General features: G+C 41.0%; 1 protein-coding gene across 2 annotated transcripts in view; it reads left to right on the top strand.

Moving 5' to 3' along the window:
* SCFD1 (sec1 family domain containing 1) overlaps window positions 1–6,407 on the top strand; it is a 43,877-nt gene extending 37,470 nt beyond the window's left edge. For both annotated transcript variants that reach the window (XM_082240149.1, XM_082240148.1), the window contains 5 exons: window positions 168–220; window positions 1,108–1,141; window positions 3,961–4,026; window positions 4,657–4,725; window positions 6,185–6,407. In XM_082240149.1, the coding sequence (XP_082096275.1) occupies window positions 168–220; window positions 1,108–1,141; window positions 3,961–4,026; window positions 4,657–4,725; window positions 6,185–6,208 (246 nt within the window). In that variant the 3' untranslated portion in view covers window positions 6,209–6,407. The remainder of the gene's footprint in view (window positions 1–167; window positions 221–1,107; window positions 1,142–3,960; window positions 4,027–4,656; window positions 4,726–6,184) is intronic.
* The last annotated feature ends 14,760 nt before the right edge of the window (window positions 6,408–21,167 follow it).

Below are 21,167 nucleotides of genomic sequence, written 5' to 3'. Positions count from 1 at the left end.
AATGTGACTGAATGAATATTGGTGGCTGCTAGCATATGTGTTTGTTTTTATGTATGAATACTTCTAGATTTGTAAGTTGGGAAATGGATTAATAGAAGCCACAGTAGTCAAACTTGTGGGACTGAACATAGCAATAAATTGTTACCAAGATTTCTCTCGTTAAATAGGAAACAGATGACTACAGGTATTTTGACCCTAAGATGTTGCGTGGCAGTGACAGGTGAGTTTACCATGCAATTTTAGTAAGTGTGATGCCTGCCGTTTGAAATATAGTTAATGTGCAGTCTGTGTAACATTAAATAAAAGAGTAAAGAAACCATTCTCTTATCTGGATCCTCCTGTACACATGCCAAAATCTGCACTGGGCCCAAGATTTTGAGGGTTCACAAAGAGGAGAAAAAGATGAAGTTCTCTTGTCTGAACAGAACTCTACTACAACTCATGTGTTTTGGGATGTGCTTTTCTAATGTTTAAGTTAAATGTTTAGGTGACCAAGTGCCATTCTCATTATCAACCATCTTGGGCCCTATGATCAGCAGAGGAGGCCCTGTTAGTGGACCCACTACTAAGGGTTCCCTGGTTGGCAGTGACCAATGACAGGGCCTTTGACATTCCCTCATTTGTGGAATGCCCTCCCTAATAAGATGTGTCTGTCTTCCTCACTATGAACTTTTAGGGGAAATTTTGAAACATTCCTGTTAATCCAAGCATTTGATGGCTGAAAGTTCTGTTCCTGACAACCCTGAAATGGTTAGTTTGAGAATATGCGATTGATTTTAGGAGCTTTAAACTTTTTTTAGAAGCTTGAACAGTGGCAATTTCTGCCTTGTGAACCACTAAAGGTCAACTGAAGTCCTCTAGAGCAGCAGGTTCTCTAATTGCATTGTCACCAAAGAGTTAGCCCTTACACAAATGCCCCGAGCCTGAACCTGGCAAGCAGGAGAAGGAACACAGTCCCACTTAGAGGAATATTAATACCCAGTCACAAACACATTTTAGGTAAGGCCAATGCTCCTGTTTTATAGTTCAAGGTGTTTATGAATATTGAATGCTTGATGTTTAAAAGATAACTGAGCTTTCAATAAAGTTTTTATTTATTTATTTCAGCTCAGTTCCAAGAAACAAAAATCCATTTCAGGAGGTAAGAACAGATCGTACTTCTCCAAATCAGTGGTATGAACATTTGCTTTAAATATAATAGATGTTGGTCACTCCTTACAGAAAATTGGATCCCGTTATATGAAATCATTAGTGTGATTACAGTTTTGTTAAATGATATTCAGCCACGATTGTAAGCTCCTTTCATCTTCAAAGAATCAAGTAAGCATAAGCTAATCTTTTCCAACATTCTTAACACCCTGGCTTTAACAAATTTACTTAAGATATTAGGAGAAATTAATTGTAAAGAAATGTGTTTAGGTTCTTGGTTGATGAGCAATTTAAAATGTAAAATGTCACTTCTAAGGAGCAATGTAAAACGTAACTTCAAAAAAAATTCATCATTTTGCTGAAAGTGGGTACACACTAAAAACACACATTCTGCACCTTTTTTCTCTCTCCTAACTTTGACCCAGTCCCAGCATAATAGCCCTGTGCAGACAATATTGTACAAGGGAGATATCGGTATTTGGTTTTAATGTTGGGAGTATCAGTTAAAGGTCCTGGTCTGGTCATTCACTTCTCTGTGTTGGGGAAAAGAGCTGTGAGCAAGCTCAGAGTCTCTTCCCAGTCTTTCCCAGGTACAATATTGGAGTTGATGGTCTTGTTTGAACAGTAACTGGTTTTCCTCTATAGAGAATTACACATGAAGGAAAGCACATGAAAAACACTATTGGGATGCACAATTCAGAAGCAGTTCTCAAACAGAAGGCTGGGTTTCTGACTCCTACTGCTTATATATCTTTCCTACAAAATCCCTATTTTTACAGGGAAATGTTGCTAAGAACAAAAACCAGTTTTGACTTCTCTGATCATATTTTGTAATAGAATGTAGAAATGGTTAAGCTTAAATATGTTGATATACAGCTCCAATATTATGGTCAAACAGAATGAAGTTAATTGAATATTACATCAGCTGTGCGCCTTCACTTCCAGAAGTGTGGGCCATGAGGACAAGGCCTTCTGTGTTGTGGTGCCAAGGTTATGAATGAGCCCTGCCGGGCTTCTTCTCTGCTCTTCTTCCAGCAGGCAGTAAAATTGCAGTGTTTTAAAATGTTATCTAATTTAAATTTTGATTTATTGGGGAGTTTTTTTAATTGGTTATGGTGGTTAATTTTTTAGATGAAGTTTACTATTTTGATATTGATTGATGTCGAGTATTTCCCTGAAATAGAAAAGCAGACTGCAAATATTTAAGAAATAAATATGATTCAATACTTTCCCGTTAAATGACTATTTTGTCATGAAACTGCTGTTTTAAATTAGAATTGGATAAATATAAATAGTTCAATGCTCTTAACTGCAAAAATAAAATATCTAAATCCTATGGCAAAATAAATTGTGTGGATAATTAGCTGCCTTTGGCAAAATACATGAGGCACAATCTGTCGTTGTGTGAGGACCCTTAGAAACTTACCCTGCCAAATAAAATCCACTCTAGAGGGTCCTCCAGCCCTTCAGAGCAGAATTGATGGCATGAAAGAGACTACAAGAAAGGAAGAGAGTTAGGTGAAGTCCCGTTGTGCAAGTGGAAGTCTGTTGTCTTCCGGGTAGACAGCATCAGATGAAGCCCATGATTTATATGTTTGTATATTTATCTATTTTTAATGTGATGCTGCATTTCCACTATAAAAAGTCCCATAAGGCGTAAATCAAAACGCATTCTGTCCTGAGATAAATATTATGAAGGGAAATATATTAATACTTTAAATAAATAAATAAGTAATTAAAATCACAATAATAAATATCATCTGTGGTAGTAACTTAACTCAATAAAAATAAGTGAGTGTTTAAACTGACGTTTTGTTACTAGATGGACATTTTTTGCTTTGGAGAATTAAAAGAAAATTTGACTGTTTATCCACAGTAATCATACATTTTCTAGAACAGGAGTGGCTAATCTTACATTGTAATAAGGGTGACATTGACCTCAAAATTTTGAAGAAGCCAGGGATTCTTCTGTCTTTATAAACACACAAACACACACACACGAGAGAGAGAGTTCCCGCCGGGCTCTGCAGGCTTGCAGATAGGTGCTTGCAGCCCGGGGAGCATGCCGCTGCGCACCCCGGGCTTAGGGCAGCTATCCGCAAGCCTGCGGAGCCCGGCGGGAGTTCCTCTCCTTCGCTCCCCGACCTGTTCTGGGGGCTGGGGTCAGGGGAAGCTTGGGCTTCCCCCGCCCCCAGCCTGTCAAGCTCCGGGAGCGATGGCGAGGTTGAGCAGGATCCATGGCTTCTTTGCTCTTTGGGGCTCGGAGGGAAATAATTTTCCCCCTTATTTCCCCCCCCCAAAAAAAAAAACTAGGTGCGCCCTATAGAGCGAAAAGTACGGTAACTGCACTGCTTCAGGCTGGCATAGTTAATGGTCCAAATCCAGGTCCACAGGAGCAAAGCAACTTTGGATTTACCAGATTCAAGACCAATCCCAGGATTGAACTCTACATCCACAGAGCTTTTCCATGGGCATACCAAGGTCTCCATGGCAGGTAGATCATTGAGTTAGTGGATCCACATTTGTGCCCCATCTTACCCTCCCCAAAAGGATTTGGCAGGATTATAGGATTGCTGTGCCCAGATTTTGAGATGCAGTCTAAAGGTTTAAACAGCTGAAAAGTTCTGTTTCTACCATCACAAACCGAGTACTTTCTTGGTACTCGGCTTTTTGATGCCCTGAAATTCATCCAAATAACACAAATTCAACTGTTTTAAAAATATGACGAATTTGTATCTTCTTTCTGTAGCGAGCTTAGAATGCAGCAGTAGCTACAGAATATTATTTGTTTCATTTGTTTTTGCATTGTAGGCAATTGTGTTTGTAGTTGGAGGAGGCAATTACATTGAATACCAAAACCTTATTGATTACGTAAAGGTATGTTACCACTTTATGAGTTTCTTTTATGATTATATCTCTTCTTGGATTTTTTTGCATGCCTCTCTGGGGTACACAAGTGGACTCCCTTTTTCATTTTAATCACAAGTATAGACGTGTACACAGATATATGTGCACCATGCTTCCTCTTCCATTGAAGTAAATGGGAAGGCAGCAGCACACACATGAAATTAATACATCGGGTCATTTATATAATGGTAAAGTCAGTGATTTATTTCTTCAGTTTCTTTAACTTTCCACCGCAAACAATTACGTTTCTTTGTGGTATGTTTGAAACACAAGTGAGGGTTGAAATGCAGATTCACAAATTTATTTATATTGTTTGTTTTTAAAATGCTTTGAAAATGTTTTTAACAGAAAGATAGGCTAAATAGGGAAGCCCCGTATAGGGAAGTTTTAAATGTTTGATGTCTTACTGTGTTTTCATTTGTTGGAAGCCACCCAAAGTGGCTGCTTATATACAACAATGGGGGGAAACTGAGCTCTCTTCCTGCTACACTGCAGTTCTTAAAAAAAAAAACAACCATCTCCATTCTCTAAAGTTGTAGAATGGCCTTCCTAATATAAAATTGAGCGATGTTTTGATTAAATCTGTGTTGTCTCACATAGGGCAAGCAAGGTAAACATGTCTTATATGGCTGCAGTGAACTCTTTAATGCTGCACAGTTTTTAAAACAGGTAAGAATTTAAATGATAATGCAGTTATCATTTTAAAATATAATGCACAAGTCAACTAAAAGTTTTTTTCAACAAGTCTTTTTATTTGTGGTATTCATCGTAAACCCAAGAAAGGCCCATCAAGTTTGTTGGTTCATTGCACTTGGCAAGATGTTCACTGCTCATAGAAATGCTATAGAGGAAACGAGCTGGCAGGGAGGGAGAGAATACACACTTTGCATGCATACTTCACAGCTATCTGAGGCATTTTTTTAAAAAAATGTGGGGTGATTCGTCAGCTAGATTGAAAAGAGCATGCAAGTTTCTCAGATGTTGCTTTGGGCGGGCCAGCACCAACTCCATTGAATTTGCAAAGTCTTTTCCAACCTATTGGAAAAGTGAACCAGAAACCTGGTGTAAAACAAGCCTCTCAAATTTGCTTCTACTTACCCTGCTACTACTTGTTTCCTCAACAGCAGCCTGTTCATCCTGTGTGAAGGGAGGGCTGTGTGAAGCAGAAAAAACCAGGAACGAGTAAAAGTGGTGTCCTTATTAAAGTGATCTTCCCTCCACTATGTAGCAGTGCTAAAATAACTTCCTCTCCTGATGGTCAGAAGGTTTAACAGCTTGGCTTAGTTAGCGTTGCTGGTCATACTTCCCCTTCCAGGTGTTTTGTGCATATTATATCTTTTTCTAGTAGTATTAGAGCAAAGTAATATCTGAGTATTAAGTTTTTATGTTTTAAACCACGCTGTGATCTTTGGGAAAAGGGTGGTATATACATTTAATTGATTATTATTATTATTATTACATAACAAGTACCCATAATGGAGTTCTTCTGCAAAGACATGAAAGCATGATTCACACCTATACTGTACTAGGTGTTTATTTTGGGGTTTCCCCCCTATGAGCCTTTTGTGGGCACACAGTACCTTACATGCAGATGAATCCCTGTAGGACTTAAAATAAATTGGTTTGCCTTCATCCCATGGAAATCTTGGAAATGGAAGATCTGACCCAGGCAACTTGTCTAAGTGGAGAGATGGAGTATGATGTGGAGATGACACACATCCAGGTCTCCCATTCAGACAGTTGTGCTGTCTCTTGTCATGCTCAAGAGAGAAGGGCTGTGTACCCACAGGGAAGAATCATTCCTTAACTAAAAATATTGCTTTGTTTCAGGAGTGGGGAATCTGTGGTCCTCCAAATATTGCTATATAACTCCTATCATCCCTAACTATTGAACATCCTGTCTAAGGATGAGAGTCCAGCAACATCTGCAGAGCCACAGATTCCTCAACCCTGCTCTATTTTATGAAACATTATTGAGAAAATAAATTATTTTGAGTCTGAAAATATTGCCTACTTTGTTTCTCTTTAGTAATACATTAGTACACAATATTTGGATGAAGTCAGTTTTCTCCTTATAAACTGGGGTATAATGGGTAATCTAACGTTTTTATTATCTTTTTATATTTAGCTTTCCCAACTTGGACAGAAATAGGAAAAGATTATCTGGCCTTTTGACAAAATGTGAAGAAAAGATCATGGCAACATGTAACATCTTAACCTGTGCATAGTATTTAAACCTCAAATGATCCCTTAAACTGATAATTTTTATTAAAGGATATTCTGTACTTCTATATATATAAGACATACTACATGCAGAATGATATCAAATAAACCACAACACTTGGATTCTGCCTGCTGTGATATTTCTTCAGTTTGTTTATATGTTGTTAGATTCAAGTGATAATTTATCGGTAGGCTATTGCATCTGGAATGTAATTTGTACTAATATTTTTCATGTAATTTGTTGGAATAAATTAAGCTCAGATCCCTCCTAAGGAATACGTTCCATTTTAGCTCAGCTGTGTAATTTTATCTAGCTGTGAAGGCATTCAATTGTGTGTGCATAGATTATTAATCATTCATTCATCTTTCTTGTACAAGGTGGCTTTTCAGTTCTTCTTACCTTCGAATGCCTTTGATATGGAAACACTTCATTTTGCCTGGGGGCAGAGCGGGGCGAGACTTTTGTACCAGCCTAATGAGTCTTGAGAGATCTGTGATCATCGCTGTACTATGTGAACATTTACCAGTTGTATATTCTATAACCTGTGAATTATTGCCGATGCCCCACACACATAGTTCCACAGGTGCAATGGGAGTGCCATTTCTTCTACAGCCCCCAAAATCTGCTCCAAACAGGCCTCCAGCACTCTGAAGCTCATTTTGAAGGTGTGCAGGGGCTGGAGGGAACAGTAGAGGAAGTTCATTTGCAAGCACAGAAGTCCATTATGCTATTGGAGTGTTAGTTGCAGACCCTTCTTCTTCTTCTTCCTCTTTGGCGATCACTTGTAGCCGAGTAAGATTGTCTTCCATAAACACGGTTTTAACAATGAGTCCGTAAGTGACTGTGGAGGCCAATTCTGGATCCACACGTCCTTCCACAGTGGGGACATTGGTTTCCGGGGGGGGGGGAGAGAGTTGATCACAGTGTGGATTTGCCAAGCGTGCCTTCCTCTTAGCACGTTTCTCCCTTGTGTCCTGAGTTTGAGTATCTTCAAAGCCCATGACACCTTTAGTCTCAGTGTTGCCCCCACCATCAGTGTCTACATGTAATATATGGTTAATAACAACTCAGACAGACAACAATCTGGATTAAAAATGGCCACAACTTTATTGGTTACAGGTGTAGGTGGAATTTATCCAAGTACTTGGGTTTCAACACAGATTTAAGGACTCTGCAGCCTGGAAAATGGCAAGCTGGGAAGGGGGGGCGCAAATAGCAACCTACCACTAAAAACTCTTGGGACAAGAAATAATTACTCTTTGCGTCCCCACCTGCCATTTTGCTGATGGGTGGGAAATAAACTGGGATTTTAATCCAAGCACCAGATTCAGTAGAATTCTAATTCCAAATTACCAAACTGATTTCCAGACCAGAACACCACAACCTGCATCAACCTGTAGATGAAGGGAACGCAGTGGATGTAGCCTACCTTGATTTCAGCAAGGCATTTGACAAGGTGCCCCATGATATTCTTGTAAAGAAGCTGGTAAAATGTGGTCTTGACTATGCTACCACTCAGTGGATTTGTAACTGGCTGACTGACCAAACCCAAAGGGTGCTCATCAATGGTTCCTCTTCATCCTGGAGAAGAGTGACTAGTGGGGTGCCACAGGGTTCTGTCTTGGGCCTGGTCTTATTCAACATCTTTATCAACGACTTGGATGATGGAGTCAAGGGCATCCTGATCAAATTTGCAGATGGCACCAAACTGGGAGGGGTGGCTAACACCCCAGAGGACAGGATCACACTTCAAAACGACCTTGACAGATTAGAGAACTGGGCAAAAACAAACAAGATGAATTTTAACAGGGAGAAATGTAAAGTATTGCACTTGGGCAAAAAAAATGAGAGGCACAAATACAAGATGGGTGATACATGGCTTGAGAGCAGTACATGTGAAAAGGATCTAGGAGTCTTGGTTGACCACAAACTTGACATGAGCCAACAGTGTGACGCGGCAGCTAAAAAAGCCAATGCAATCTTGGGCTGCATCAATAGGAGTATAGCATCTAGATCAAGGGAAGTAATAGTGCCACTGTATTCTGCTCTGGTCAGACCTCACCTGGAGTACTGTGTCCAGTTCTGGGCACCACAATTCAAGAAGGACACTGACAAACTGGAACGTGTCCAGAGGAGGGCAACCAAAATGGTCGAAGGCCTGGAAACGATGCCTTATGAGGAACGGCTAAGGGAGCTGGGCATGTTTAGCCTGGAGAAGAGGAGGTTAAGGGGTGATATGATAGCCATGTTCAAATATATAAAAGGATGTCACATAGAGGAGGGAGAAAGGTTGTTTTCTGCTGCTCCAGAGAAGCGGACACGGAGCAATGGATCCAAACTACAAGAAAGAAGATTCCACCTAAACATTAGGAAGAACTTCCTGACAGTAAGAGCTGTTCGACAGTGGAATTTGCTGCCAGGGAGTGTGGTGGAGTCTCCTGCTTTGGAGGTCTTTAAGCACAGGCTTGACAACCATATGTCAGGAGTGCTCTGATGGTGTTTCCTGCTTGGCAGGGGGTTGGACTCAATGGCCCTTGTGGTCTCTTCCAACTCTATGATTCTATGATCTCTTACTCTAATATAAACGTGAATGAAAATCCATTCAGACACTCTTTCTAAAATTGGGAAGGAAGGAAGGAAGGGAGTGAGCTGTGTGTCTCACTGATAATGATGAGTTACTTTGCTCTATGGATTGACATTATCTAAAGTAAACTCAAATACATATCAAGCATTTTACCAAGGCTATAAAATAACCCTTATAGTGTGTATATCCCTGTGCCATTTTCTTCAAATCCTTTACTGCCCCCTCCCCCTCCCTCCAAATGTTCCTACCATCACAGGCAGTGATAATCCAGATTTCAAACAAAGGTACATCCAGATTTCATAGGCCATTCATCACCCTGGGGAAATTAGGTATCACAATTAGCATTTTGAAAATGAAGCTGCACATGGGAGTTATTTATTTGCAAGATTTTCTGTACCAGCATCAAGAAAGCTATCAGAGCCAGCATAAAATCACTAACAAGGTTACATTCATAGAAGAAATGAAAAATACATCACAAATCAGTCAATTAAATTAATACAACATAGCTGAAACTGCCTAGTGAGACAGCAATAATATTTTTTTAAAAAAAACAGCACATTTGCAAAGTTAAGCAGTGTCCAGTATGGTTTCACATTGGATAGGGGACTCTCTGTTGAGATTTCTGCATTGCGGGGTGTTGGACTAGGTGACCCTAGGGATCGCTTCTATCTCCACAGTTCTATGATTCTGTGAATCCTTCAGGGAAAGCCTGGGTGAACAGGTGAGTTTTATGCCAGTAAATAAATGCCAATACAGTAATTACCTGCCTCATGTTAATTGGAAGTGCACACCAAAAGGCAGATACTGCCACACTACAGGTTCTGGTCTTCTTCTTGTTTAGTTGTTTAGTCGTGTCCGACTCTTCGTGACCCCATGGACCAGAGCACGCCAGGCACTTCTGTCCTCCACTGCCTCCCGCAGTTTGGACAGACTCATGCTGGTAGCTTCGAGAATACCATCCAACCATCTCATCCTCTGTCGTCCCCTTCTCCTTGTGCCCTCCATCTTTCCCAACATCAGGGTCTTTTCCAGGGAGTCTTCTCTTCTCATGAGGTGACCAAAGTACTGGAGCCTCAACTTCATGATCTGTCCTTCCAGTGAGCACTCAGGGCTGATTTCCTTAAGAATGGATAGGTTTGATCTTCTTGCAGTCCATGGATTCTCAAGAGTCTCCTCCAGCACCAGAATTAAAAAGCATCAATTCTTCGATGATCAGCCTTCTTTATGGTCCAGCTCTCACTTCCATACATCACTACTGGGAAAACCATAGCTTTTACTATACGGACCTTTGTTGGCAAGGTGATGTCTCTACTTCTGGTCTTAGTAGGCATAAAATAAACCTCAGAAGTATAGAGCCCAATAGTGTCTCTCCCAAGGATCAAATTAACCAGGCAGGGCTATACAAAACAAGCTTGAACGTAACCTGGTTCCAAGTTATCAAAAGTAGGTTAGATGGACTAGTGCCAAAATTTTGAGACAATCTTGCTTCAAGATAAGCATGTAGTCCAGGGACGGTGAACCTCAGGCCCTAGGGTCAAATGTAGTCTTCCGGGGCTCTCTGCCCAGCCTTTGGAACTTTCCAATGCCATGCCTCTCACCAGCGGTGCTCTGCAAATAAATCCTGGATTTATTTTGCGTGGCTAGAATGAATCCTCGAACCATTGTATCACAATGCCTTTTGCTTCTCTAGAAAGAGGGTGAGGAGTGGAAGGGTAGAAACCTCTGACTATGGCTAGAATGTAGCTCATTGCAAAAAGGTAAGAATCGTCCATTTTGCCCCCCACTTTTGCCTCTGGAAACTTTTGCCCAACGCTGGCATGCAGGCCCCTGAAGGCTGCCCATAAGGGAATTGCAGCTCTTGGGCTGGAAAAGCAATCCTCACCCCAATCAAGTTGATTCCCCGGCTTGTCAGTCTATTTGCATTCTTTTGCCATGTATGAAATCGCACAATGCACTGAGCTATCTAAAGCTGTTTTAGCATTTGAGCAGGCCTACCTCAAGCGCTGGGAATATTCTTCACTAATGTTCTCTGGCTGCTGCATGGTAAAATTTGGAAGATTCGGTATATTGAGGAGGAAGAAGCAAAATGCTGGCTGGTGAGGAAGGTCGCTCAAGGCATTAGATTATCTTTTCCCCTTCCAGACTTTGATTATGTTAGTCTAAATACAAACTGAGGCTGGGGGCAAGTGCAAGTTCTTTTGGAATGGCTGCTTCACTTTCGCCTAATCACCTTTTTCTGCTTGCCCTGCGAGACAGATCTAGGTCGACAGTTGTGAACGTCAAGACCTCGAAACTTCGAATGCCTCCAGCATTTATGGTGCTACAAATTACTCTAAGTTATGTAGAGCAACTGACAGAGTGTGCCATTGCATCATCCATCCCCTCAGATAGGCACTTACAGCATGGTTGCAATAGGTATTGTCTTTATTCTGTTGTGGGTGCTTCATTCACTGACTTGTAGGTGTGCTGCTATGGACAGTAGGTAGTGCTGATGGACAGCTCCAGCCTGTTGCAGAGTAACAGGTCTCATTTTGAAGTCTTAGGTAAGTAGACAGTTTGTTCCTGTTATGTTTTCCTGAGTGGTCATACAAGGCATATTGGACTTTGCTTAAAAGAAAGGGGGTCCTAGAAAATCTGGGCCATGGTTTTCCAGGTTATTAATTCAATGGTGTGTTTAATAATAATAATAATAATAATAATAATAATAATAATAATATCTTTATTGTCATTGCCCCCTCTCGGGGACAACGAAATTATTTGGCTGCTCCATCCACCCAGGTAGGGCACTCCACACAAAATCAAAACAACTATAAAAACACTAATTAAAACAATACAGTATAATACAGCAAGGAAGATTAGATGACTTTCAAAGTCCAGGCTTCCCATTCAGGGCCGAGATCGCTCTGGAGAAGAAGCTGTTCTTAAGACGGCTCGTTCTTGTCTTCATCGTCCTGTATCGCCGTCCCGACGGCAGGAGCTCGAAGAGACAGTGACCAGAGACAGTGACCAGGATGCGATGGATCTTTTACTAATACAGAATCAAGATCTAAATGCTCTGATTTGTTACTCAGTTTCATTTTTCCCTATGTATGGGGCTAGGGGAGAATAAGGACGGAAATGGGAATTATGACTCAGAATAAGTTTGAGGGGAAGTTTAGGGCTACGAAGGAAACTTTCTGTGCTAAGGTCCCTGAGGTGTGCCTAATATGCCTTTCAAACAAATTGCCCTGAAGTGATTTATGGGATCAGAAACAATAATGGGAGGGAATTTGATTCTGTGTAGAGAAGGACTCTCTGGTGAGTTATAAGGACGTAACATACACACCTTGCTATTGAAATTCCCATGACCTTTGTCTAAATTAAGAACCTCTAGCACAGGGAAGTCTCCTTTGCAATGTTGTTTGCTAGAGGCGCATAGGAAGTGACCTTACCCAGGTGTGGATTATTGGCCTACTCCATGAGGAAACTGCCTAGTGAGACCATTTCCAAGTGGCTTCAAGACCTCGAAACTTCGGATGCCTCCAGCATTTATGGTGCTACAAATTACTCTAAGTTATGTAGAGCAACTGACAGAGTGTGCCATTGCATCATCCATCCCCTCAGATAGGCAGCTTCCAGACTGCAGCCATTTTATGAAAAGGACCCCCAAAACAGTCTGAATGGAATGTCCAAAACTAATACAGAGCTTCCCCCAAAGATAGGAGTACATAAAAGTTGATTTTTTTTATCAAAACAGGCACGGTTTAGCTGTGGCCTTCTAGATGCTATCGAACTGCAGCTCCCATCAGCCATGATCAAGTGCCAAAAACAAAATTACAGGGAGTTCAAGGAAGCCTTCATCTCAAAAAAGAGTTGGATTCAATTCATTTCATCCAGTTTATGAAAACTTCACACTCTGTTTTTGTTTTTTTAGGCTTAGAAATAGAATTATCATTACAGATATTTCAGAAGCATGGAATAATATATTCATCGCATTTCCAGCTGCTGTGCAGATTTCATCAAGTGTTTTGGGAAATATTTAGGCTGACTTTGAACAGAATTAGTAGGCTTTGTACAAACAGCTGAGATGCAGGGCGAACATTCAACTAAGCATATTTTACACTAAGGATTTTATCTGCGGAGTGTTTCATTCAAAAATAAAAGGATGACCTTTTGGGGGTACAGTTCTGAATAATCAACTTAAGATAGGTGTTTTTTTCATGTCCTAAAAGTGGCATATTGTTCACATCCATTTTGTCTGACGTGATTGAACTAGATGAAATTATTCTATTTTTTCATTTACCTGTATGCATCGCTTGCATTCTGCTCATCTACTTAGGTTGAATCCCATTCAGATTTGTAGAATACCGGGGGGGGGCCACCAGGTGGCGCATTGGAAGATGGCCGACAATAACATCTCTCTGACCCATACAAGGTAATTAAGAGGCTGCTATGGGAAGTATGCAGTCTTCCTACCCCCCCCCCCAGGAGATGGGGATGCTGCCTTGCCAGCGGTGTCCACAATGCACCCCCAGATCTGAGGTCTGGGGGTGCCAGTCACTTGGCACAAGCCCTCGATGCGGTCAGCTCTCCCTGACACCGATTCCAATCAACGCGTGCTGGTTAGCTTCAGCTCGGAATTATAATTGGAAACATACGATTGGAATGAAGCTGAAGCACATACATCAAGTAACGCTCGAGAGATAAGACTGCTGATTAATGGATCTCTGTGACCAGGAGTGATGGACGGATAAGTAAATCTTCTGATGAATCACCATTAAGAGACTGTATGTTTGGAATAAAGGGGGGGTGGAGGAAAAAACCTTTTTTCTTTGTACTATGTGATATTAATAACCCTTCACCCCAGAAAGAAACAAGATCGTTGCGCTTTACTAATCACAAGCAGGAAGTTAAAAACTGTGTGGGATGGATTATAGCTAAAGAAAGGATTGGTAAACAATGAGAACGGAGGAAAATTCTATGATGCAGTCAAAAAATGGCGTCTCGCCAAGACAGGCTTGCTGGAGAAAGAAGGACAGGGGGAGGAGAATCAGGACCATTGGAATGAGAAGGATTGCTGGAATGTAATTTTGACCTGACAGAGCCTCCTGATATACTGGGCAAGTCTGAGAAAAGTAAAGGACAGACCGAATATATATATATTTTTTTTATGGAAGCGAGGAACAGCTGTTGTCCCTGAACGATATGATCTTTGGAGAGTACAAAACCCGCACAGAGCATGTGTGTTTCCAATCTGCTTGTGAAACTTATCAGAGATCGCAAAGAAAGGAATATACGATAACAACAAGAAGATGAAGAAAGTAATAAAGGACTATCTGGATTGAACTGGATAGAACTGTTTAATTAATGCAGCAATATAAGTGATGTTTGGACTCGTCCGGAGCTTGATGTATGGGTACCCCCAACAAAAATTTAAAATTCGGCTGTATAATTTGGAACTAATGTGATTTGGCTAATGTGATGTGATTGGCCTTTTAATAAAAATTATTTAAAAAAACAACAACAGATTTGTAGAATACTAGTTTGTATGCTGCAAAGCCAACTACTGAATTCTCTCTCTCTCTCTCTCTCTCTCTCACACACACACACACACACACACACGCACACACAAACATTCTATACCTAGTAGGACTGGACTACATCTGAGCTGACTGAAATGGCATCAGAGACAGGAGGACATGATTTTGTCTTGTTGCCCACCACTTTAGAAGATCCATATGTTTCGCATCTGCCCAACATTTCCCCCTCAATCCTTGCACCACAGCCACCTCTGGTTGTACCTAGTGAAGAGCATCACATGATCCTAAGCAATCAGAGTGATGAATAATTTTGGCAGTGGTGCTTTGGATAGAAGGAAAAGAGTTCATAGGGGATGGCCAGGGAAGAAGATTGCAACAGGTATGGCCAGAGCATAAACCAGCGTTTTAGCCAAGAGTGCAGAAGAAAGGTTGGAGTTCTTTAAGTGTTGTACAAGGAGAGGGGAGGGGGCTGTAACTAGGGAAAGGATTTGATGTGTTGAACAGAAGGGTCAAAAATAAAGCCTAGATTGTGTGTCTGGAGTAGACCATCCTGGGACAAAAATTAGTCAAGCCTTGGACTGTTGAATTTGAGATAGCAATGAGACATCCCCAGTGAATATATCAGGCAGACTGGCAGAGATACCGGACAGGACTGAGAGGAAGTGGTCTGCAGAAGAGAAACAGCTGGATATCATCAGTATTGAAATCCATGGTTGTGAAATGGGATTCCATCCCCTGTCCACCTGAGAAAGTAAAGTGAGAATGTAGCAATAGACCAATATCATTATTAGCAGTTTGCTAAAATTGATGGTTCCACAGCTTAGCTGGTCCCAGCTTAACAAAAAGCATAGAAATAGAGCACAAAGGATTCTCATGGCACTGCTGTTGATCAGAACTGTGTCCTTTAATGCAAAAAATCAAGCACAGTTCTTGCTCCCAAACTGCTCCTCAGCAGACCTATGAGATCAGTCACTGTTTGGCTAAACAAAACGGAGACAAAAAGCCATTTGGCATTATGCTTTAAATTTTTGTCAGATAATTCTGTTGGGTTGGTTCTAAGCACATCATATTAAGAGAAGACCCAACTGGCATGACTGGTTTAAGCCCATTGATTTCAATGGGTCTGGACCTGTATGATTTAGTAGGATACAACTCAACAAATATTGAGATACGGTCACAAGATTTAGGACACACATTCTTTGCTCGAAGTTTGAGAACTATCTGAAACCCCATGCCTATTTTCAAAGAAGACAAACAGTGCAAAGTATAATAAACCACATTTTCCTTGAAGGCTGAGAGCCTAAAAATTAAAATAATTCAGGCGTTTTTTTTCCTCCCTAAATATTTATACTCAAGGTCCATTTCCATTTTCATGGCATCTAGGAATTGATGTGGTCTCTCAAACTCTTTATTTCTTTGTAGCCCTATTTTACGAGATATGCTTTATTTGTATCCCTATTTTATGGAGAGTGGTCTGAGGTGAAAAGATACTGCCTTGCCCAAGCACATAAGCAGAAAATGTATTCGTATTCAAGTACAATATTTTATCTAGGCTTGCCATACGTCAGGAAAACTCCTGACATGTCCTGGATTTCAGGTGTAAAAATGGCTTTGGGGGATATTTTGCTGAATTGGCAAAATGTTAGGGAAAATGCCATGGAAAACCACTTCAAAAAGCTTAAAATCACTATGGGGGGGTAGGTTTCCCCCCAAAAGTTCAACAATTTGGGTTTGATCCCAAAAAATGCTCAACAACTTTGTGGGTGTCAGGAATTTTACTATTTGAAATATGTCAACCCTAATTTTATCTGAAACCTCCTGATTTAATTCCATCCATGACATTAAGCTGGTCTTGCAAGTACCTAGAGGAAAGGCTTTCTGGAAATCCCAGCCATATCACTCTGAAGTCCTTGATGAAGGGTTTGATACATGTGTTGCAAATAAATAACTCTAATTGCCACACTTAGTTAACAAAGATCAAGTAAGGAGCACTTTCCCCATCTGGTGGTGTGTGGCTGGAAGAGAAGAAAAATCTCACCTAACCATCCTTCACTTTGTTGACCTCTATCCCTTAAATAGTGGATAGAGAATCAGTACAACATATGTATGTATGCAATGAAATAAATTTAAAAACACATTTTTTTCTTGATACAGGTAGGTAGCCATGTTGGTCTGACACAGACGGGAGGGAAAATAAAATTGTCCAGTAGCACTTTAGAGACCAACTAAGTTTGTTCTTGGTATAAGCTTTCGTGTGCATGCACACTTCTTCAGATACACTGAAACAGAAGTCACCAGACCCTTATATATAGTGGGAGGGTGGGGTGGGGTTTTTCTCAGGAGGGTAGTAGGAGATGGGTGATTGACTCAATGGGTATGATAAACCTGTTGACGACTGCTGGCATACACAATGTTAGAAGATGACCAATTGAATAGACCTGAGATGGTATGTTTGATGTTGTTGGGTCCAGTGATGGTGTTGTCTGGGTGTATGTGGCAGTAAAGTTGGCATCAAGCTGTGGGAGGAAGACCTTTCATTGCCTACAGACAGCCACCCAATCTTAAACAAATCCTCACCCACAATAATACAGCAACCAGACTTAACATAGACACTGGTACCAGAGCCTGCAATAAACCCAGATGCCAACTTTGCTGCCACATACACCATTTTTTCTTATTTGTCATAAGATTTTTTTGAACAGAGAGAGGGAGAACAAATCTGCCTTTCATTTAGTTAGTTAATGCATGGAGGTTTTTGAAAAGCTTTCCTTTCTTTAGAGTGGATATTTCCGTAGTTATAAAACTAAAATGTTCTTCCAAAAACTGCAGTAATTCTAGAATCGCCGTATTATGTGAAATGAAATGCGGTATTTACAGATTTGGTGCCCTCAACCTCTTTTCTATTCCTCTAGGTGTCATTTGTAATTTGTTCAGCCTTTCTCTTGGCCCAGCCTCCTTATGCGGTCATCTCCATGTGGTCAGCATGTGGGTTTCAGGTGCCTGCACTCACCAGTAGCCTAGCCAGCCTTTTTGCCAAATCTGCCAGTTTTTACAACCCATTCATCTATATTGGCATGAGTTCTAAATTCCGTAAGGACATAGTAACTTTGTTTCATTGCCTCAAAAGAGACAAGGAGTCAGCCATGCAAATGCCTATGTTGGTGCTGGATCAAAGGCATGAGCCAGCAGTCTGTCCAAACTGACAGAAGTATTTGGTGTCCAAAGTTCCTGAGGATAAAATGCCAGATGTAGAAATTAATTGAGTGTCCAGAGACACCATCCTTTGGCTTCAGAAGGACCTACATTTGTTCTCTTGTTTCTAATAAACTTATTGTTGTAGTCGCTAAAACAATTCCAAGGTATAAAAGACAGTCTGACTCTGACCTTGGGCTGAAGAAATAAATATCCTCGCAATTAAGTTTCCCAGCAACAGTTTTTGTCCTTAATTTATTAATATATTTCGTATTTTTAAAAAGCATAATTTTACTACACCTTAAAATTCATTGGTGGAAACCGTCTTTCTAAGAAGGAAACAGGCTTTTTTCCCTAGAAGCTTTTTGTTAAGAGCATGTTACATTTACTAATAATGAAATATATTTGTCCAGTTAAAATATATGCTTCCTGTTTATGCTGTTATGTATAGTATTTGTTTTGTTTTCCATTTCCTGCCTAGACCAATTCTTTTTCCTTTATTTGCAAAACCCTGCACCAATCATGACTACCATTTTCAAATACAATACAGTCAAACCTTGGTTGTCGAACGTAATCCATTCCGGAAGTCCATTCAGCTTCCAAAACATTCGACAACCAAAGCGTGGCTTCCAATTGGTTGCAAGAGCTTGCTGTACTCGAGTGGAAGCTGAACCAGACGTTCAGCTTTCAAAAACCATTCGAAAACCAGAGCATTTACTTCCAGGTTTTCGGCATTCGGGAACCGAGGTTTGACTGTATCTCACAAATACTCAGGACAGTCTAACACCTTGAACATCCATTAGAGTACAAAGAAACACTTTGAAAGTTCAAGCAGATATACTGTTTACCCATTCTGTTTACAGGGGATTCTCATTTACTGTTGTTAAAAAATCAACTGAGTCTGAATATTCATCTTATCTTTCTACATTAGCATTAATTTTCACATTTACAATCCATCTTACTAGAGTTGCCAGTGCCTTACCATCACAGTTTTGAAAGCGTCAGATGGAGGCCAGTGAGGAATTACCAGATGGTTGGTGACAACTCCAATCCTTCCATGGCCTCTCTCAGCCTGGATTTTGTGTCACTTTGGCAATGGCACAGAGATGTTGGACACAGAGGATTAAGATGGTAAGATTTGGGACCTTTGGGTTTTGTTTTGGGCTCAGCTTGAAATACTGGGGAAGCAGACTCATGAAACACAGCAGTTGAGGAAAGGTCAGATGCAGAATAGTAACCTGGAAGGGTGTGGCTAACACAATGGAAAGGGAAGCGGGTGGCGCTGTGGGTTAAACCACAGAGCCTAGGACTTGCCGATCAGAAGGTCGGCGGTTCGAATCCCCGCGACAGGGTGAGCTCCCGTTGCTCGGTCCCTGCTCCTGCCAACCTAGCAGTTCAAAAGCACGTCAAAGTGCAAGTAGATAAATAGGTACCGCTCTGGCGGGAAGGTAAACGGCATTTCCCTGTGCTGCTCTGGTTCGCCAGAAGCGGCTTAGTCATGCTGGCCACATGAACCGGAAGCTGTACGCTGGCTCCCCCGGCCAATAAAGTGAGATGAGCGCCACAACCCCAGAGTCAGCCACGACTGGACCTAATGGTCAGGGGTCCCTTTACCCTTTACCTTTAACACAATGTAAAGTCTAATGGAAAGAATATACAGCCAATAGGAAGGGTGATAACTCAGCAGCAGAGCATCTGCCGTGCATGCAGAAAGTCCCAGGTTCAGACCTCAGCATCTCCAGGTAGAGTTAGGAAGGACTCCTGCCTGAAACTCTGGAGGCCACTACAGTCAGTGTAGACAAGACAGAGCTGGATGGACCAATAGTCTGACTTAGAAAAGGCAGTTTCCTATGAGAAAGGTAAGGGACTAAGAATGGCACCCAGAGTGACCACTATGGGGTGCAGAAGATACAGAAGAAAGGAGACAGAGGAAGAAATAGCTGGTGGCAACCAATGGGGGGGGGGGATAGCTCCTAGAGATATCAAAAATAGCATGGGCTCCTTGGGCTTCTTGAGTGAAAAGTTGCTGGGAAGCTTGCTTATCAGCGTTTCAGTAGGTAAAAAGAAGTAACAGCTAAAATGGACTGATGGCCAAGAAGAACCTTATTTGTCCATAGTGTGGTAACAGGCTATTTTACAACAACAAAAGTCCAAGAACAATGTACCCATTATAGCTTTATTTTTAGCAGATGTCTTGAGGTGACGCTGAGCAACGAAGCAGCAGTGAGTTCCATATTACAGTTCCTGCTGAGAGCTTTTCCGGAACATTGGCTACCCTGAGCACTTAGATTATCATTTTTTAAAAATACAGACACATGGCAGCATCTTTCTAAAAGGTTCAAGTTTTGCATCTGAAATACATAGTTTAATCTACGCGTCTCCCCTAATACCTGGCTCTGGGGCCTTGTGATCGGATACATTCCTTTTGAACTCCAAAACAACATTTCTGGGACAATGAATAGAGAAGCCTTTGGTTTACAAAAATATTTTTGCAACAATCAGGTGCCTGAATGGGCTTCCTGTAGGCCTGGCGCTCATGAAGGCGAATTATGATGCTATGAACTATCACTGACCTCAAGCTTTCTGGGATCTATTGAATCATGCCAGCACTGAAGCAATAGGACTCTTTGTCGTTAAAAGTTACCTAACATTTGCCATGGGAACATTTGGGGAGACTGGACTCCCTCTCTTTGGCAGCAAGCACCAGGACCAGTTGCAAAAAGCGCCCAGGAACACAACTATGGAACAATGGTCTGGGGGGTGGGACTGTGCTGTTCTATGAAACTCTCTCTTCCATGGTTTTCTCCAGCTGCATTTCTGTTTGGATTCCTCCTAGGATGTATGGACAGAGCTGGTAGTATGTTTTTGCATTGGCACTAAAAATAAAACACCCAAGTTATTTGCCAACACACTGTGGCTTCTTTAGCAACCTTTAGTTTTTTGTGCTTAAAATGGATTTCATAAGCAGTCCTGGCCCAATACGGAACCCAAATCTACCCATTCCTCAGTGGGGATTTTTTTTGTTGTATTATTTTTGAATTTTATGATGTTCTAATGGTGTTATTGTATACCACCATGACGCTTTTTATGAGCTTGCATATTCTTATAAAATAAAATAGATTGCGCTGGAGAAGTCCTACCAGCATTTCTCCCTATGAACAGATGTTAATTACCATATTGGTCTGAATATAAGCCTCACTTTTCCCCCAAATTCTGACTGTGAAAAGTTAAAGTGTGGCTTAAATTCACGACCATACAAAAATTGGCTTTTATGATATCGCTGCTGAAACAGACATATGGTGAAACAGAACAGGGGTGAGTGCCTGCGGAATTTTAAGGGAGCGGCTTATATTCAGGTATTGTCTTCTTTTCTTTTTCCCCCTTGAATTTTAAAGGTATGGCTTATATTCGGGTGCAGTTTATATTCGGGCCAAAATGGTACTTTCAATTTAGTTCTGTGTTTAAATAGGTATTAGGCTTGTTCTGCTTATGTTCCTTTGACATAAATCATTTTAGGAGGTATATACCCATCAAGCTGATTTATTGCAGCATGGGATGTTTTTTAAAAGAAAGTCTCTTTTTTCCCTACCAG

The sequence above is a fragment of the Podarcis vaucheri genome (assembly GCF_965113315.1).
Source record: "Podarcis vaucheri genome assembly, chromosome: 1".
NCBI lineage: Eukaryota > Metazoa > Chordata > Lepidosauria > Squamata > Lacertidae > Podarcis > Podarcis vaucheri.
This window is presented reverse-complemented; position numbering and strand designations above follow the sequence as displayed.